At 41.7% G+C, this 15,265-nt stretch overlaps 1 protein-coding gene across 3 annotated transcripts in view; it reads left to right on the forward strand.

Moving 5' to 3' along the window:
- grin2aa (glutamate receptor, ionotropic, N-methyl D-aspartate 2A, a) overlaps positions 1–15,265 on the forward strand; it is a 169,747-nt gene that overhangs the window by 132,619 nt on the left and 21,863 nt on the right. For all 3 annotated transcript variants that reach the window (XM_028042110.1, XM_028042111.1, XM_028042109.1), the window contains 5 exons: positions 4,165–4,336; positions 4,855–5,008; positions 5,784–5,909; positions 8,035–8,264; positions 13,448–13,608. In XM_028042110.1, the coding sequence (XP_027897911.1) occupies positions 4,165–4,336; positions 4,855–5,008; positions 5,784–5,909; positions 8,035–8,264; positions 13,448–13,608 (843 nt within the window). The remainder of the gene's footprint in view (positions 1–4,164; positions 4,337–4,854; positions 5,009–5,783; positions 5,910–8,034; positions 8,265–13,447; positions 13,609–15,265) is intronic.

Genomic DNA, 15,265 nt, shown 5'->3' on the forward strand with positions numbered 1-15,265 from the left:
CATTGGTCCTCTGATGCTAATTGAAAGAAAAAACATGTGAGGAAGCCCTTTGTATCAAGTCACTGACATTGCAACAAAATTTCCAGATCAATGATGTAGTGATGCAGGAAGTGCACTACTGATTTTAACAGAAAAGTCATGACATCTAAGGATTGGCAGAACAGAAGGAAAAACAGAGTGCACAGTTGAACTCAGCAAAAAATCTTAATCAGCATCTTTTTCAAGGAAAGAGAGATTAAAACATAATTACTCAATACAAACGTACAACATAAATATGTCAGGAAATGCGGGTGGTGAGAGTGGTGAGGCAGATGCAGCGGACCCAGGTATGATGAATATGATGTTTTAATTACGGAAAGCCAGTCAAAACAACGAACAGCAGGCACAAGGAAACACTGACGACGAACTGACTAGACATAGACGAGGACCCGACGACGAACAAGGAACACAGGTGGAGTTAAATACACGGGAGGGTAATCACAGAGACGAGACACACCTGGGAACAATCAAGGGGAGGACAGGACAACGAAGAGACTTAACGACACAGAAAACTCTAAATAAACAAGGAAAAACACAGATCATGACAGTACCCCCCCCTCAAGGGCGGCTACCAGACGCCCAAGAAAAAAAAAACAACCAAAAAACCCAGCAAGGGTGGGTGGAGGGGTGCCGGACGGCGGGCCAGAGTCCAAACCAACAAAAAAAAAAAAACAACCCACCATCGTGGGCGGAAAAACAAGAAGGGCCAAGAGTCCAAAAACAACAAAAAACTACCCACAGGGTGGGCGGAGGCAAAGGAGGCGGGAACCACGGAGGTGGTCCGGCGGTCGTCCGCGGCGGCGGGAACCACGGAGGCGGTCCGGCGGCCGTCCGCAGCGCTGGAGGCGGGAACCACGGAGGCGGTCCGGCGGCCGTCCGCGGCGCTGGAGGCGGGAACCACGGAGGCGGTCCGGCGGCCGTCCGCGGCGCTGGAGGCGGGAACCACGGAGGCGGTCCGGCGGCCGTCCGCGGCGCTGGAGGCGGAAACCACGGAGGCGGTCCGGCGGCCGTCCGCGGGGCTGGAGGCGGGAACCACGGAGGCGGTCCGGCGGCCGTCCGCGGCGCTGAAGGCGGGAACCACAGAGGCGGGACCCCAGGAGGCGGTCCAGCAGCTGTCCGCGGCCCGGGAGGTGGCGATGATGAGCCCCCCGAGGCAGGGTCTCTGGTGGAGCACAGGGGGTCTCGGTGGGAACGCCGGGGGTCTGAGTCGGAACACTGGGAGTCTTGTGAGGAACGCAGGGGGTCTTGGTCCTCGGGGTCTCGGGAGTCAAGGTCTCGGGGGTCAGGGTCTCGGAGGGAACGCAGAGGGTCAGGGTCTCGGAGGGAACGCAGAGGGTCAGGGTCTCGGAGGGAACGCAGAGGGTCAGGGTCTCGGAGGGAACGCAGAGGGTCAGGGTCTCTGGAGGAACGCAGGAGGTCAGGGTCTCTGGAGGAACGCTGGAGGTCAGGGTCTCTGGAGGAACGCTGGAGGTCAGGGTCTCGGGTGGAACGCTGGAGGTCAGAGTCTCGGGTGGAACGCTGGAGGTCAGGGTCTCGGGTGGAACGCTGGAAGTCTGAGTCGGAACGCAGGGAGTCTCGGTAGGAACGCAGGGAGTCTCGGTCGGAACACTGGGGGTCTCGGGAGTCGGGGTCTCGGGAGGAACGCAGGGAGTCTCTGGAGGAACACAGGGAGTCGGGGTCTCAGGAGGAACACAGAGGGTCAGGGTCTCAGGAGGAACGCAGAGGGTCTCGGGAGTCGGGGTCCCGGAAGGAACGTAGAGGGTCTCGGTTGGAACACTGGGGGTCTCGGTCGGAACACAGGGGGTCTCGGGAGTCGGGGTCTCGGAGGGAACGTAGAGAGTCTCGGGAGTCGGGGTCTCGGCGGGAACGCCGGCTGATTCGGCCTCGGGTGCGCCGGCTGGAACGCCGGCTGATTCGGCCTCGGGTGCGCCGGCTGGAACGCCGGCTGATTCGGCCTCGGGTGCGCCGGCTGGAACGCCGGCTGATTCGGCCTCGGGTGCGCCGGCTGGAGGTGAGCCGGAGCGGAGCCTCGGTCCCGGCTGCGGGGGCGAACCGCAGCGAAGCCTCGGAAGCGGCTGCGGGGGCGAGCCGCAGCGAAGCCTCGGAAGCGGCTGCGAGCCGCAGCGAAGCCTCGGAACGGGCTCCGGGGGCGAGCCGCAGCGAAGCCTTGGAAACGGCTGCGGGGGCGAGCCGCAGCGAAGCCTCGGAAGCGGCTGCGAGCCGCAGCGAAGCCTCGGAACGGGCTCCGGGGGCGAGCCGCAGCGAAGCCTTGGAAACGGCTGCGGGGGCGAGCCGCAGCGAAGCCTTGGAACCGGCTGCGGGGGCGACAGCTCCGGAAGGCGACGAGGGGCCGGGTCCCTCGGCGGCTCCCATCGCTGTCTCCGAGCTCGCAGCGGAGGAGGTGCTTCCGGAAAGCGACGAGGGGCCGGGTCCACCGGCGGCTCACGTCGCTGTCTCCGGGTAGACGGCGGAGGAGGTGTTCCCGGAAAGCAACGAGGGGCCGGGTCCACCGGCGGCTCACGTCGCTGTCTCCGGGTAGACGGCGGAGGAGGTGTTTCCGGAAAGCGACGAGGGGCCGGTTCCACCGGCGGCTCAGGTCGCTGGCTTCCCGGACGAAGGAATCGACGGGGGCCGTACCCGGGGGGTGCTAACACCAGCCTTGTTCCCCGGAAAAGCTCCCGCTGCAGGTCGGCGAGAGCTTCAGCTAGCTCCCTGTCCTCCCTGCTGGATCTCCGCCTCGGTCCGCTCTGCTTTTTCGGAGGGAACCTCACTCCAGCTGGGTCCATAATAGCGAGCCTCACCGTTCGGTCTGGTCGGGTCCTACTGTCAGGAAATGCGGGTGGTGAGAGTGGTGAGGCAGATGCAGCGGACCCAGGTATGATGAATATGATGTTTTAATTACGGAAAGCCAGTCAAAACAACGAACAGCAGGCACAAGGAAACACTGACGACGAACTGACTAGACATAGACGAGGACCCGACGACGAACAAGGAACACAGGTGGAGTTAAATACACGGGAGGGTAATCACAGAGACGAGACACACCTGGGAACAATCAAGGGGAGGACAGGACAACGAAGAGACTTAACGACACAGAAAACTCTAAATAAACAAGGAAAAACACAGATCATGACAAAATAGCTTTGACAGTTTCTCTGTTTAGGGACGAGTTAAACACTGAAGCACTTAGTCATAGTAGCTTCTATGAAAATATAAAAGAGAGTACCCAATAGCTACTATTCTGATGAAGTACCTATCCTTATTTTCAATACCAATGTTAACTATTTTGCACAGAGCCCACCCCCACACCTCCAGTTAACATGATTACCAAACATCCAGTTTTAGTGAGGCAACTGTTCAATCAAAGAAACAGAAAAGTATGCAAAGCCACCTTGATACAATTTCCCTTGATTGTTGGCATTTAGATTTTGGAGCGGTGGCCATGAACTCCCAGGTGCACTTTGGTGAAACAGAACAGAATGAAAACTGCAGAGTCACAGCCTCAAGTTTTTTGGGTTTTTTTTAGTTTTTGTTTGCTCTCTCACTCTTTTTCATATTTGGATGTTAAATCAAAGGACGAGGTTAGTGTCCTCTAATTAGCATACAGTACATTTAAAAGTTAAATGAGACTCCCAGGTGGCTGAAAGTTGAAGTGAACTCTTAAACATGAATGCACTCTGTCATTGGTGTGGGTTTGTGTTTGCGCGCGTGCAGGGGGTGGGGGGGTGCATGTATGTGTGTGAGTCAGAAGTTTCTGAATTCCTCTGCTCTCAGATTCACACACACAAGATGCTGCAGATTGCAATGCCGTCAAGTCCTCCTTGACTGGAGACGCAGAAGGGGAAGGAGAGAAAGATCTTGGTTTTAAAGTTCTCTGTCATTCAAAGGCAGAATCATCGAAACTTATAAATTGAAAAGGATGGATGGAGAGGTTGGGTCTGCAGTTATCAGAATTAGAGCCATCAGTGTGTGTTTAACCAGGAAAAGGAAAGATTGTTGACTCAATTAGCATTTTCTCTCAGTTAAATATTCTCTCTAAGCATGTCTTCTTTTTAGCATCTGTTACCAAGCAAAGCATTGGTTAATTTAGTTATAATGGTGGTCTTTATTTTTGTGTTTCTGTAGCAACACAACTGAGGCTGGTGGAACATATATCAAAAAGTGCTGCAAAGGCTTCTGCATTGACATTCTGAAGAAGATTGCCAAGTACGTCAAATTTACGTATGACTTGTACCTGGTAACCAATGGCAAGCATGGCAAGAAAATCAACAATGTCTGGAATGGGATGGTGGGAGAGGTAAGTCCCTGTGCAAAAAATGATCACGTCAAAAATATGCTATCAGAAAAAAAACAATATTTGGTCTTATATGCTCCAAAAAATAAAGAAATCTTAGCAAATTCTGAATAAAACCTATTTGTATTTTTTTTCTTGGCCTCCACCTATAGTGCCATAGAAAATTTTTACAAACTAAAAAATCTAACATTCAAAATCTATCAATTTGTGTGTAACAATCCTGTGAGTTTGACTTTTTCAACCAAATTAGTGATAGAAATGATCTATTCAATAACATTTTGGATACGTAAGGATAAAACTGCATGTTTCACAGTTTGGGCGTCTAAATGTTCACTGATGTATATAAAGGCACATTTAATGTGGAAACTACTGAGTTCATTGTAAACAAATTTAAATAATGTCTCTTTAATGTTCTTTATCCCCTGCTCCTTGCTATTTTTCTTCCATATTTTTTTAAAAATCACATCACCCCCTTCCTACTCATTCCTTGCACTCCTCCCTCTTCACCACTTCTCAAAAAGGTGGTCTATAAGAAAGCCGTCATGGCCGTCGGATCTCTGACGATCAATGAGGAGCGTTCTGAGGTCATCGATTTCTCCGTCCCGTTCGTAGAAACTGGGATCAGCGTCATGGTCTCACGTAGTAATGGAACTGTCTCGCCATCAGCTTTTCTCGGTAACTGCTGTCAGTTTTATCAATTGTTTTTGTGTGAGTGTGTATACTTTGATCTGGAGGAATCAGCTCAATTCCTTTCTCACGACACTTGAGAAGTTAACCTAAGGGGGATGAAAACTCTTGCTGTATCGGCTCAGTTTGCTGCAGAGTTTCTCAGCAAGTTCTTGCGCACAAGACATTTCCAAACGTCCACCAACTTGCAAACGGAATTAAGCAAAAATTCCTGCAAGCTGAAACACACAGGCCAATACCAGTATGCTGTACACGGACACAAACTCACACCCAGGTTCACACGCTGACATGGATGTTGCACGCAGTTAGTGCTGTGAAAGTGGCTATTATGGGGGCTTACCAGGAAAACCCTTAAATGGCTGCTTGCCAGCATACACACACTTTTCTTGCACAACCCTCACTCAGTGCTCTGCACTATGCCAACAGTCCCCCCTACCCCTCCATACATAAAAGGAGAGTTTAATCTCTGCAGCAGAGTTGTGAGCTCAGAGGGAGGACAGGAGTGCTGACACCAGGGCTTCCTATACTATTCTGTGCCTCGCATAATCAAATGCAAGTATATGAGGTTTTCTGTAAGCACTCTAAATGTACAGGGCACAGCTTGCAATCCACTCTCTTGGTTCCTCCATGTGCACAAAATTGATCTAATTCCTTCAGTTCACTGCAAAACAGACCGAGGAGAAACTAAATGAAAATGTGTGAGAAATTTTGATTTAACCAGTGTTAATATTAATATCTGTACCTTAAATTTTGTCTTTCACAGAGCCATTCAGTGCATCAGTGTGGGTGATGATGTTTGTGATGCTCCTACTGGTGACTGCAATGGCTGTCTTCATGTTTGAGTACATCAGTCCTCTTGGCTTTAACAGAAATCTGGCACAAGGAAAAGGTGAGCTCAACATAAACTTCTTATTTATATATTTATATCGGTACAAACCTAGCTTTAGAAAGATTGGTTAATATACAAGCATTTTTGCATACGCCGCCCTAAGCAAGTTGAAATGGGGGTGATTCAATATTACAAAAATGTACTTAAACTATGCAGGAAATCTGGAGAAATTAGCGTTTTTAAAGTGACATTTACAATCCTCAACTGCTTTCAGGTGAATTTGCAGAGGGCACTGTAAGTGAAATACTTTTATGGTCCAAAGCAATTGCTAACATTATTAAAGTATGTGCTAACAAAGCACATTAACTTTAGATTTTGCCAAAAAATCTGTAAAATAACAGGTTTTGAAAGTGTATGAAATTGCATGGTGTGCAGCAATAAGAGTTTAGTTGTGGCTGCAAATAACTATAATATATGACTGCTTAGGGCAATTATGAATACAACTAGTAATTTACTAGTTGGATACCATTTGAATATCAAGAAAATAATAAACTAGTCTCAGTTGTTGTATATAAATACCCCGATAAGGCTTGGGTTTTACAATAATAGATGAAGGCATAAATCCAGGACTCACGTTTTATGAATAGCAGATACGTAGCCAGAAATCAAAACAAGAAAAGTCTTTCTGAAAGAAGAGTTGGTTTCTGTCCGACAGCGACGAGCATGGCTTCAGAGGAGCCCCTAAGTGTTCTATGGAATAAACACAGACAACTTCAACATATGAGTTTATTAACAAAATAACTTAACTTTTCAGATAGATACTGTGTGCCTTGCTCCTAGGTGCAAGAGGAGATCCTCTCCTAATGCAGCTGTGAAGCAGTTTCCCAACCCCGGTCCTCAAGGCACACTGCTTTGTATATTTAGATGTTTCCTTGATTTAAGACACCTGATTCAGAAGATTGCAGTTCAGAAATTATTTGTGCTATGGTGTAATGATACAACCAGCAAATGGGATAATGTAGAGTGGTTGATTTCAAGCACTTTTTAGGAAAGAAAAATCCTCAATATTTATTTTATTTAAAGAAAATCACAACTTCTGTTTTGAAAAAGTCTAAAAAATGTAGGAATTTGAAGTTCAGCTTTAAGCCAAAACAGTGCTAAATTGTCAAATTTGTCAAATCGTTTTCAAATTACAGGGTGAGAGATTCTAACTTTTTTTGCTTTTTTGTCACCCAACAGCAATAACAACAGCCACAGTATTTGCAGTATGCAGAGTACTCAACATAATATGCAAAATTGTTTGCATATCATGTTGCATTCAGTTTTCTACTGAGAACCAAAAAGTGATGCTCCACAAATAGCTTAAGAGTGGTGTAAGAATCTTCAGTGCTTGTGCCAGCTGGCTCTGTCAATACCATAGGGCAACAACTAAATAGCTTAGTTTTGTAAAAATAAGACATACTTTACGAAGACGAACACTATACCAACCCTAAAGTTGTCACCTTAGCTTAGACTTATTTTATGCATATATATAAACATACTGATATCAATTACATTGCAATAAATGCAAAAAAAACCCATCACAATAATGAGAAATACAATGCTATTTAAACATGCAATATTTAAATAGCAGGTGAATGAACACTCCAGGTTCATTGTGACACCCAGAAAAGGTTATATATTTGGAGCCCTTAGAAGGAAAAATAAACTGATATCTTAGAGTAGTTTAGAGCAGTTGTGATAGAGCAGTATCTCAATCACAGCAAAGGGATTGCTGTGATTGAGATACATTATGTTTATTTGAAATATGTTGAAATATATAATGAAACAATGCAGTGTTTTTGTTGTTTGAAGGAAATGGATAAAATAGTCTCTTGTCTTAGATGTAGGAGATCAAACCACATTTTGATGAAGGGTAGCACTTCTCATGTCTCTTGTGCTTTCCTAAGAAATCCATACAAGTTCCTGGTTAGATGTAGCGCAATGACCACTACTTCCACAACTGTGTCCGGTTTTGACTAAGATATGTACAAAAACACTAGGATGAACAGTATGTTTACAGTGAACCCTCTATGCCCCCATTATTAAGTTAGTAACATTGAAAAACTGACGTTTCATATAATGTCTGGTAGTGCAACTTACGTTTACTTTAACTTCTGTCTCTTCCTCTTATTGTATCTCTCAGATCCCCACGGTCCTTCTTTTACCATGGGCAAGGCCGTTTGGCTGCTGTGGGGTCTGGTCTTTAACAACTCTGTGCCAGTGCAAAACCCCAAAGGAACCACCAGCAAGTTCATAGTGTCGGTGTGGGCCTTCTTTGCTGTCATCTTCCTGGCCTCCTACACTGCTAACTTGGCTGCCTTCATGATTCAGGAGGAGTTTGTTGACCAAGTCACTGGGCTGTCAGACAACAAGGTAAGGGCAAACAAAATGAGAAAGGGCTTTGTAAATGTTCCTCGCCAATAATTTAGAACGTCAGTAAGAAGCTGGGCCAATGATTGAATAGTTGAATATAACATACTGTAAATATGCTTCCTATACTAGGTCCTTGGATCTTATTTTGTTAGGAAGAGGGTAAAACTGTTTTCTAAATCCAGCCAGCTTAATATCACTGATTCTCACGTGATGATTATAATGAATGTGAATGTGCAGCATGTGTATTCCCTGCTCGTTCAATGGCTCTCAACTTTATAATTTTGTTTTACTTCTGGGTATTGTTTTTAATAGCTTGTTCAAATATGGATGTTTTCCCATATTCATGTTAAGGTTCAAGTCTTTTACTTTGAGTTCATATGAGATTTCTAATGACTAAAATAATAATAATTGGATAAAATGCAAATTTACTTAATTTGGATCACTACTATTAAAAGCTGTAAATCATTTTGAAAATGAATTCAAAATAACAAAAAAAAAATGCATATCCATGTACCGGTATATTCAAAATGAAAATAAATTGTAGTAGGTTAACACCAATTGTATATTTGGAGGATAATAGTAATGAACACTGGAATATTTACCAGAATTAATTCTGCCTAATTATCCACACAACATTGGTTAATAAATCAAACACATTCTTTAACAATTTAGGTTATCAGGTTTGCGGCTCCTCCATTTTACAGTTTATAACCATTTTTAGAAGCACTGGATTCAATTGTTCATAATAAGCTCTGCAGACATTCAGTCCCACCAGATTTTTGCCAATCGTTGCTGCTGCTAGTCTGGAGGAGCTGTGTGGGGAAGGCGCAGGGGAGGAGTACTCTGTGAGGCAGAAGCTCAGCTAGACGCTGCAGCTCCAAGGAGGAGTTTTAGGTAAATAGGTGGCACATTAAATGAGAAAGCGTTTAAGCACCCCTGAATGGCTTGCAAAGGGAGAATAAAGAATTTCTCAAACATGCATGAAAGAATCAAAGCAACCCAGGTACATTTTTGAAGAGGGAATGACATTATAAAATGACATCACTCTCAAAAAAATTTATTTTACACAACGTGTTCTCTCTCCCCAATTTAAAGTGGTTGGCATTAACCAATTCCTATTTCTCATAAATAATTTATAACTTAGGTTAAATTTTCAGTTTAGTGGGGAAAATATGTATGACATTCAGGCCTGTACAGGACAGATAAAAGAAAAATTACTTTATCTCTTTCTTTCTGTTTGTTCAACTAAAGACTTAATCGCTGTTTAAAATGACACCAGTGTTCAATTTAATATTTGAAGGAAAACGGATTTAATTTACTTAAAATTTACTTAGACTATTGTCTTAGATCAGCATTTTACTTAATTAGCATTATTAAACAACTGAGAAGTCATTGCTCTGCTCATTCCTCATTGATTAAGTAGATTTTAACTATGATATTTACATTATTTTTAAACATCTCACAAATACTACAAGTAGGCATCTCCACTCGGGGATGACTTCCAAGTCGAAGGATGGTTTGTTTGCTGCAGATCACCATCCAATTTCTTGCATTCCTACTGTAACCATTATATCCCATGCTCAGTATAGTTAATAGTGAGAAAGAAAGACTGGTGACAAGAGATTATTCTAACATGGTGAAATCCTAAAGGGTACTCAACTTTCAAAATGTACATAGCTGTAAAGCTGTCCAATTTCCCGCTCGACCTGATACCAATTTGACGCCAGCTAAGTAGTTGTCGGTTGCTTAGGTTTGTTAAGCAATAGGTCAGCCTGAAAAAGCTAAAGACAAGCTAGTTTAAAAGGGTCACATCATTCAAATTTTTGTTTAATTGGCCTTTTTGTGAATTAAAATTATTAAATTAAATGATCAAATTTACAACCTATATGACAATACTTGTTTACTATCTATTTCTAAATATGTATATTCCATTTTTTGTGGTTAAAAAAAGAGAGAAAGTTGGTCATGCTATGAGGAAGAAAATTTTAAATGCAGGAGGCAAAGGTCAAACAAGATGTAGCGAAACAAATAAAAAATAAGTGTAAAGGGCAGAGATTTCCTACGGACACAGTTTCAGATGTATGACTTGGTGCTACAAGGCAAAGTGTGATGTCATGAGCTTTGACAACAGGCAGACTCTGAGAAAGAAGGAGGGAGGGACTTAAGAATAAGGGGTACATCAACTGGCATGGGAGAGGGGAAGAGGGGGCAACTGAAGACTAGTGAAACGCCAAGACTTACAAGACGGTACATGACAAACAGGCGGACAGATATGGGGCAGGCTGACAGTTTAGGTAGAGAACGGAATAATGTGGTTGTGTGGGAAGCAACATACCAAGCAAGACGAGGGAGGAGTGAGTGGGCCAGACTAAAATTAGGAATGACTGGCCACTCTAAAAAAGGCTGAATATTGACCCATTAACACAATATTAAAGCTCAGCTTGATTTTATTTAACATGTTCGTCTTTTATACAGAGTCAATACTTACCTTTAGACAACTGAAAATCAGAGAAACTCAAATAAGTGACGTTTGTTTAGCTAGAAAAACAATTTAAAAGGGGGAGATTTATGTAAAATTGACTTCTTTGAGTATTATATAGTGTCATAATGTTATTCCCTCATCAGAAACATTCTTGGAGTGTTAGTTTAATTCTTTCACATGTTTTTGAAAAATGTTTGTATCTGCTCTTGCAGATCTTTTGGGGGTGCCTAAACGCTTGCTCATACAATGCACCACCTGTTTCCACAAAGCTCCTCTTTGGAGCTGCAGTCCCCAGACTAGCTTCTGAATCACAGAGCACCCCACACCCCACTCAGCTCCTCCAGACTAGTGGCAGCAGCAATTAGCAAAAACCTGATGGAACCACGAGTCGTCTGAGCTCATCAGCCCAATGCTCTTAAGAATTCTGTTACAACCCCTCCCCCCAATTTTCTTTTAAATGATGTTTGATATGTACAGTATTTTCATAACAACTGAAGGTAACACAGTTACTCAATGGTACTATGTGTCTTTAATTTACATAATAACACCCCATTTAAGTAACACTCAAACTCCTTTAATTCCCATTGTGATTTATTTAAAAGTTTTAAGTTCAAATGTTTGTGTACTGTATTTGTTGTAAATTTATTTTGAGATAATTTATTTCAGACACTTTTTATGACTACAAATGCACAATAAGAACTGTGATCTTTGCATTTTAGTTATTGCATGCTAGTTCTTCTTTCTTATTTCAATAATTTACATGGAGTGTACTGAGCCAATGTGTTGGCAAGTATGCAGAGTCTTAGGCTGGACTAGTTTGATAGAATACCGTGGGGTCTGTTTATATATTACTATTTGACTGCCTCTAGCATTCGTACAAAAGAGATTTGAATAAATAACTCTTACACAGATATGGATTTTAGCTATTCTGTTGCTCTGTTGTCATGGTCTTTGCAGTAAGATTCTTGTACAAGATGCAGTCTACTGATAGTTTATTCAGACAAAGTGCTTTGCCAATCTGAATTTCCCCAGTGGGCTAGAAATGTCTCATCACTGAACCCTTTTGAAATATTTGCCCTCTTCCGACCTTACAGCTCAACCTCAGAAGAGTCACATGCCATGAAAAGAAAGAAAGATGAGGCAAAAGAGGGTTATAATAACAAGTGCTTAGCATGGAGATAGATGTCCAAGGGAAATTGGTTTGAGTAGTTCAAAATAGTTCATTTGCATTTTGTCTTTAGCAAAAACCCACTTGTAATGTAGAACACTTGTACAGTTGGAGACCATTTGACAATTTCTGGCATAAACATGAACAGTGTTGGTTTTTCTGTAAACACCACAGATGCTCTACATTCAACAAGAGAAGTAAGAGAGGAAGAGTGTAAAGTAAGCACTTTTCTAATGAACAAGATAGTTTGACTTTATAAGTTACTGTCGGCAGTTCTTAAAGTTTATGCAACACATTTCAACAACCAGATCTTACAATTAAAAGGGCTCCAGTGTGTCATCTGTTGCACCTCTAAGGTTATGAAAATAACAGTGTGCATGGCTGTACGAAAACAAAACATGATCCTTCCCAACAGAGTCTGAACAGCTGTTTCTTTGGTTGAGCCCTGAAATTGCAGATAAACATTTTGCATGATTGGTAAATAGAAATGTATCTATTTCTGATACATTCCAATGTATCAGAAATAAATACAGAAATGTGTCAGTGGAGCGGTGACTTGCTTTCCCCTTCAAATATCATCAGGACATCTTGTAATTTGTTTGATACATCAAATCCTATGTAATTATTTTTATATGAAATAAAAATGTAAATAGGTAACTGTATTTTGCTGTCTAATATCATAAAATAAATGAAAAGGTATCTACTGCTGATACCTTTTCAGGCTTCTGGATAAGGAAATCCCTAATAATTAAAATAAAATAAACAAAGGCAAAAATAAAGATGCATCATAGTACATATCTTGCAAATTTGTAGGCATGGAGTCAAGTATTCAGAATAGAGTTTACATAGTGACCTGTGAACTGCAAAAGCACTTTTTTCTTGAGATGCACATCCATAATATTTACATTTTAAATTACTTTCTTGATCCTGATTATACATTGTAGCCTCTGCAAGTAATAGATTCTGTGTTAGAACAAATAAAATGCAAATAAAATGTGTGATATGCTGCTTTTTAGTTTACTCAGGAGAGCTACAAATATTTAAATAATTTGCAATTTGAAATCTGTAATATTTATAAAGCATTGTTTTATAATTTTTTCAGCAGGAAACTTCCAAACCCCAAATTGAAAAAGCTGAAAGGGATATTACACATAGGTTTCTGACATGAAGGGAAGGTTGTAGCAAGCTGGCTTCTAGAATTTCTTGACATTGACAACGATGTACTGTATCTTGCCGGAAATGGTAGCTTGAGGTAAAGTAAAAAGACTAGGAACAAATCAGAACAAAAACGTAATTGACTCTGAATCCATCTGTATGATTGGATTTTATTATTTTTGTGTCTAAATGCATTGAGGCGATACTTTTGGAAATTGGCAGCATATGAAAAAAAAAACCTGTTGGACCTGTTTGAACTTACCTTCTTTTCAAAAGATCTATTAACATTTTTTCCACCTCTTTTTTCTCTGTTTTATAGTGTAAGCTTAGCAGTTTTTTATTATTTTATCCGGTTCTTGTTTGCTTGTCCCACCGCAGTTTCAGAATCCATATGCGTACTCTCCTCCGTTCCGCTTTGGGACAGTCCCGAATGGATCCACTGAAAGGAACATCAGGAAGAACTACCCAGCCATGCACCAGTACATGGTGAAGTACCATCAAACTGGTGTTGTGGACGCACTTGTCAGCCTCAAATCAGGGTAAAAATGCATGTTTTCTTTTGTTTTCATCTTGGAAGTGCCTCTTAACACCGTTTACACAAATTCAAATATAGATTAATATGGAGTTTTGGTATTTTGTACATGTGGTTATTATTATTCAAATGTGTGAGCTTGCGTATGTGTTTGACAGATCCTCTTAGACTGGGCTTCATTAAAAAGAATAGCAGAGATATTTTTAGTATTGGTTCCATTAGTAGGACTGATGTTGTGTGGCTGTCTGTGTATCTGTATTCCTGGGAACAAATGAAAGGTGATTGGGGTTATCACAAGTTAACCAAGGACAAATTCAAGAGTTGGATAACTTTGAGAAGGTTTGGCTGGATAGGAAGTTGAAGGTAAAATTGGTCAAAACAAAAAGAAGAGGAAAGAACACTATTGTGTGGGGAAAAGGGTGAAGTGGGTGATGTAAAATATCCATTGGATGAAATAAAGACACAAGATACAACAAAATGCAACACTAGTATCCACATTAGTATCCATATTTACTTTCGCACACATGTGTGAAATTACAGTACATGCCTGTAACTGCTTAGGTTGTTTGCAGTTCACACAGAGCTCACATGCAAGTCGCATATATTTGCAAATGTAAATGGCCAACGCAAAAAAAAAAAATCTGATTTGACCAGAAATCGGAATTTAGCATTAAGGCCTGCAGTGTGAATTTAGATTAGGACACTTTAGCTTAGGTCACCTGTATGAGAACGAGTACGAAGTTTACACATTTTGAATTTTTTTACTTACTGTAGTCTAGTTGAACCTTCACTGAGTTTGAAAAATGTGACTTGAATAAATACTGCATAGCTTGCTACTATAAAGTAAGTTACATAGTTATTGGAATGAAAATGAATGCAGGTCATAACTGGAGCAGAGGCTCAAAGAATTTTGGAGTTATAACATATGTCTAGAAGTTTGATATTACATCTGTGTTACATGCCTCAGAAATGACAGTAGATAATAGAAAAGATATTCTCATCTTCGTCATGTATGTCTGCACAGCAAGCCAGCTGAATATGTGTGCATTCATTTATACTCTGGGTAATATTTCTATTTGACAGCTTTAGTGGATAAGCAACACTGCAGCAAGCTTGATAGCAGGATTAGGTCTCATAATACATAATGCTGACAAGATTTTCAAATAAAATCTGTTACAGTCACAAGAATAGAACCTGTTAAAATCGATTTGAATGTAAATGCAAATAACACCCAAGCTTTAACTCTTGACTTTTTAATGCCATCAAATATTGTATTCATACACCTTCTTGATCTGATGCACATTCTGTAATTATCTGTTCTAGTTTTACTTAGTAACTAGAGGATGTTTTAATTGCTAATTTAGTGTAAGATTATTTACATTTTAATTTTAATTTGACGGGAAAATAAATGTCAAGAATTTCATAAGTCATTGTTTTGGGAATGTTTTTAAACTGAATTGAAGTTCAATAACTTCAAAAGTTGTAAACAATATTAGGAAGGCATACGCTTTCTAATATTCGTAAAGGGATTTTGGATTTAAGAGTCAAAGAGCTGTACATGAAGGAACTCTGAAGGAGCATTTCCAGAACTCAGTCATAGAATAAGTCTACAGAGAATAGTAACACTGCAGGATAAATTTAAATAAATAAAACGCAATGTAAAT

The sequence above is a fragment of the Xiphophorus couchianus genome, chromosome 16 (genome assembly GCF_001444195.1).
Source record: "Xiphophorus couchianus chromosome 16, X_couchianus-1.0, whole genome shotgun sequence".
NCBI lineage: Eukaryota > Metazoa > Chordata > Actinopteri > Cyprinodontiformes > Poeciliidae > Xiphophorus > Xiphophorus couchianus.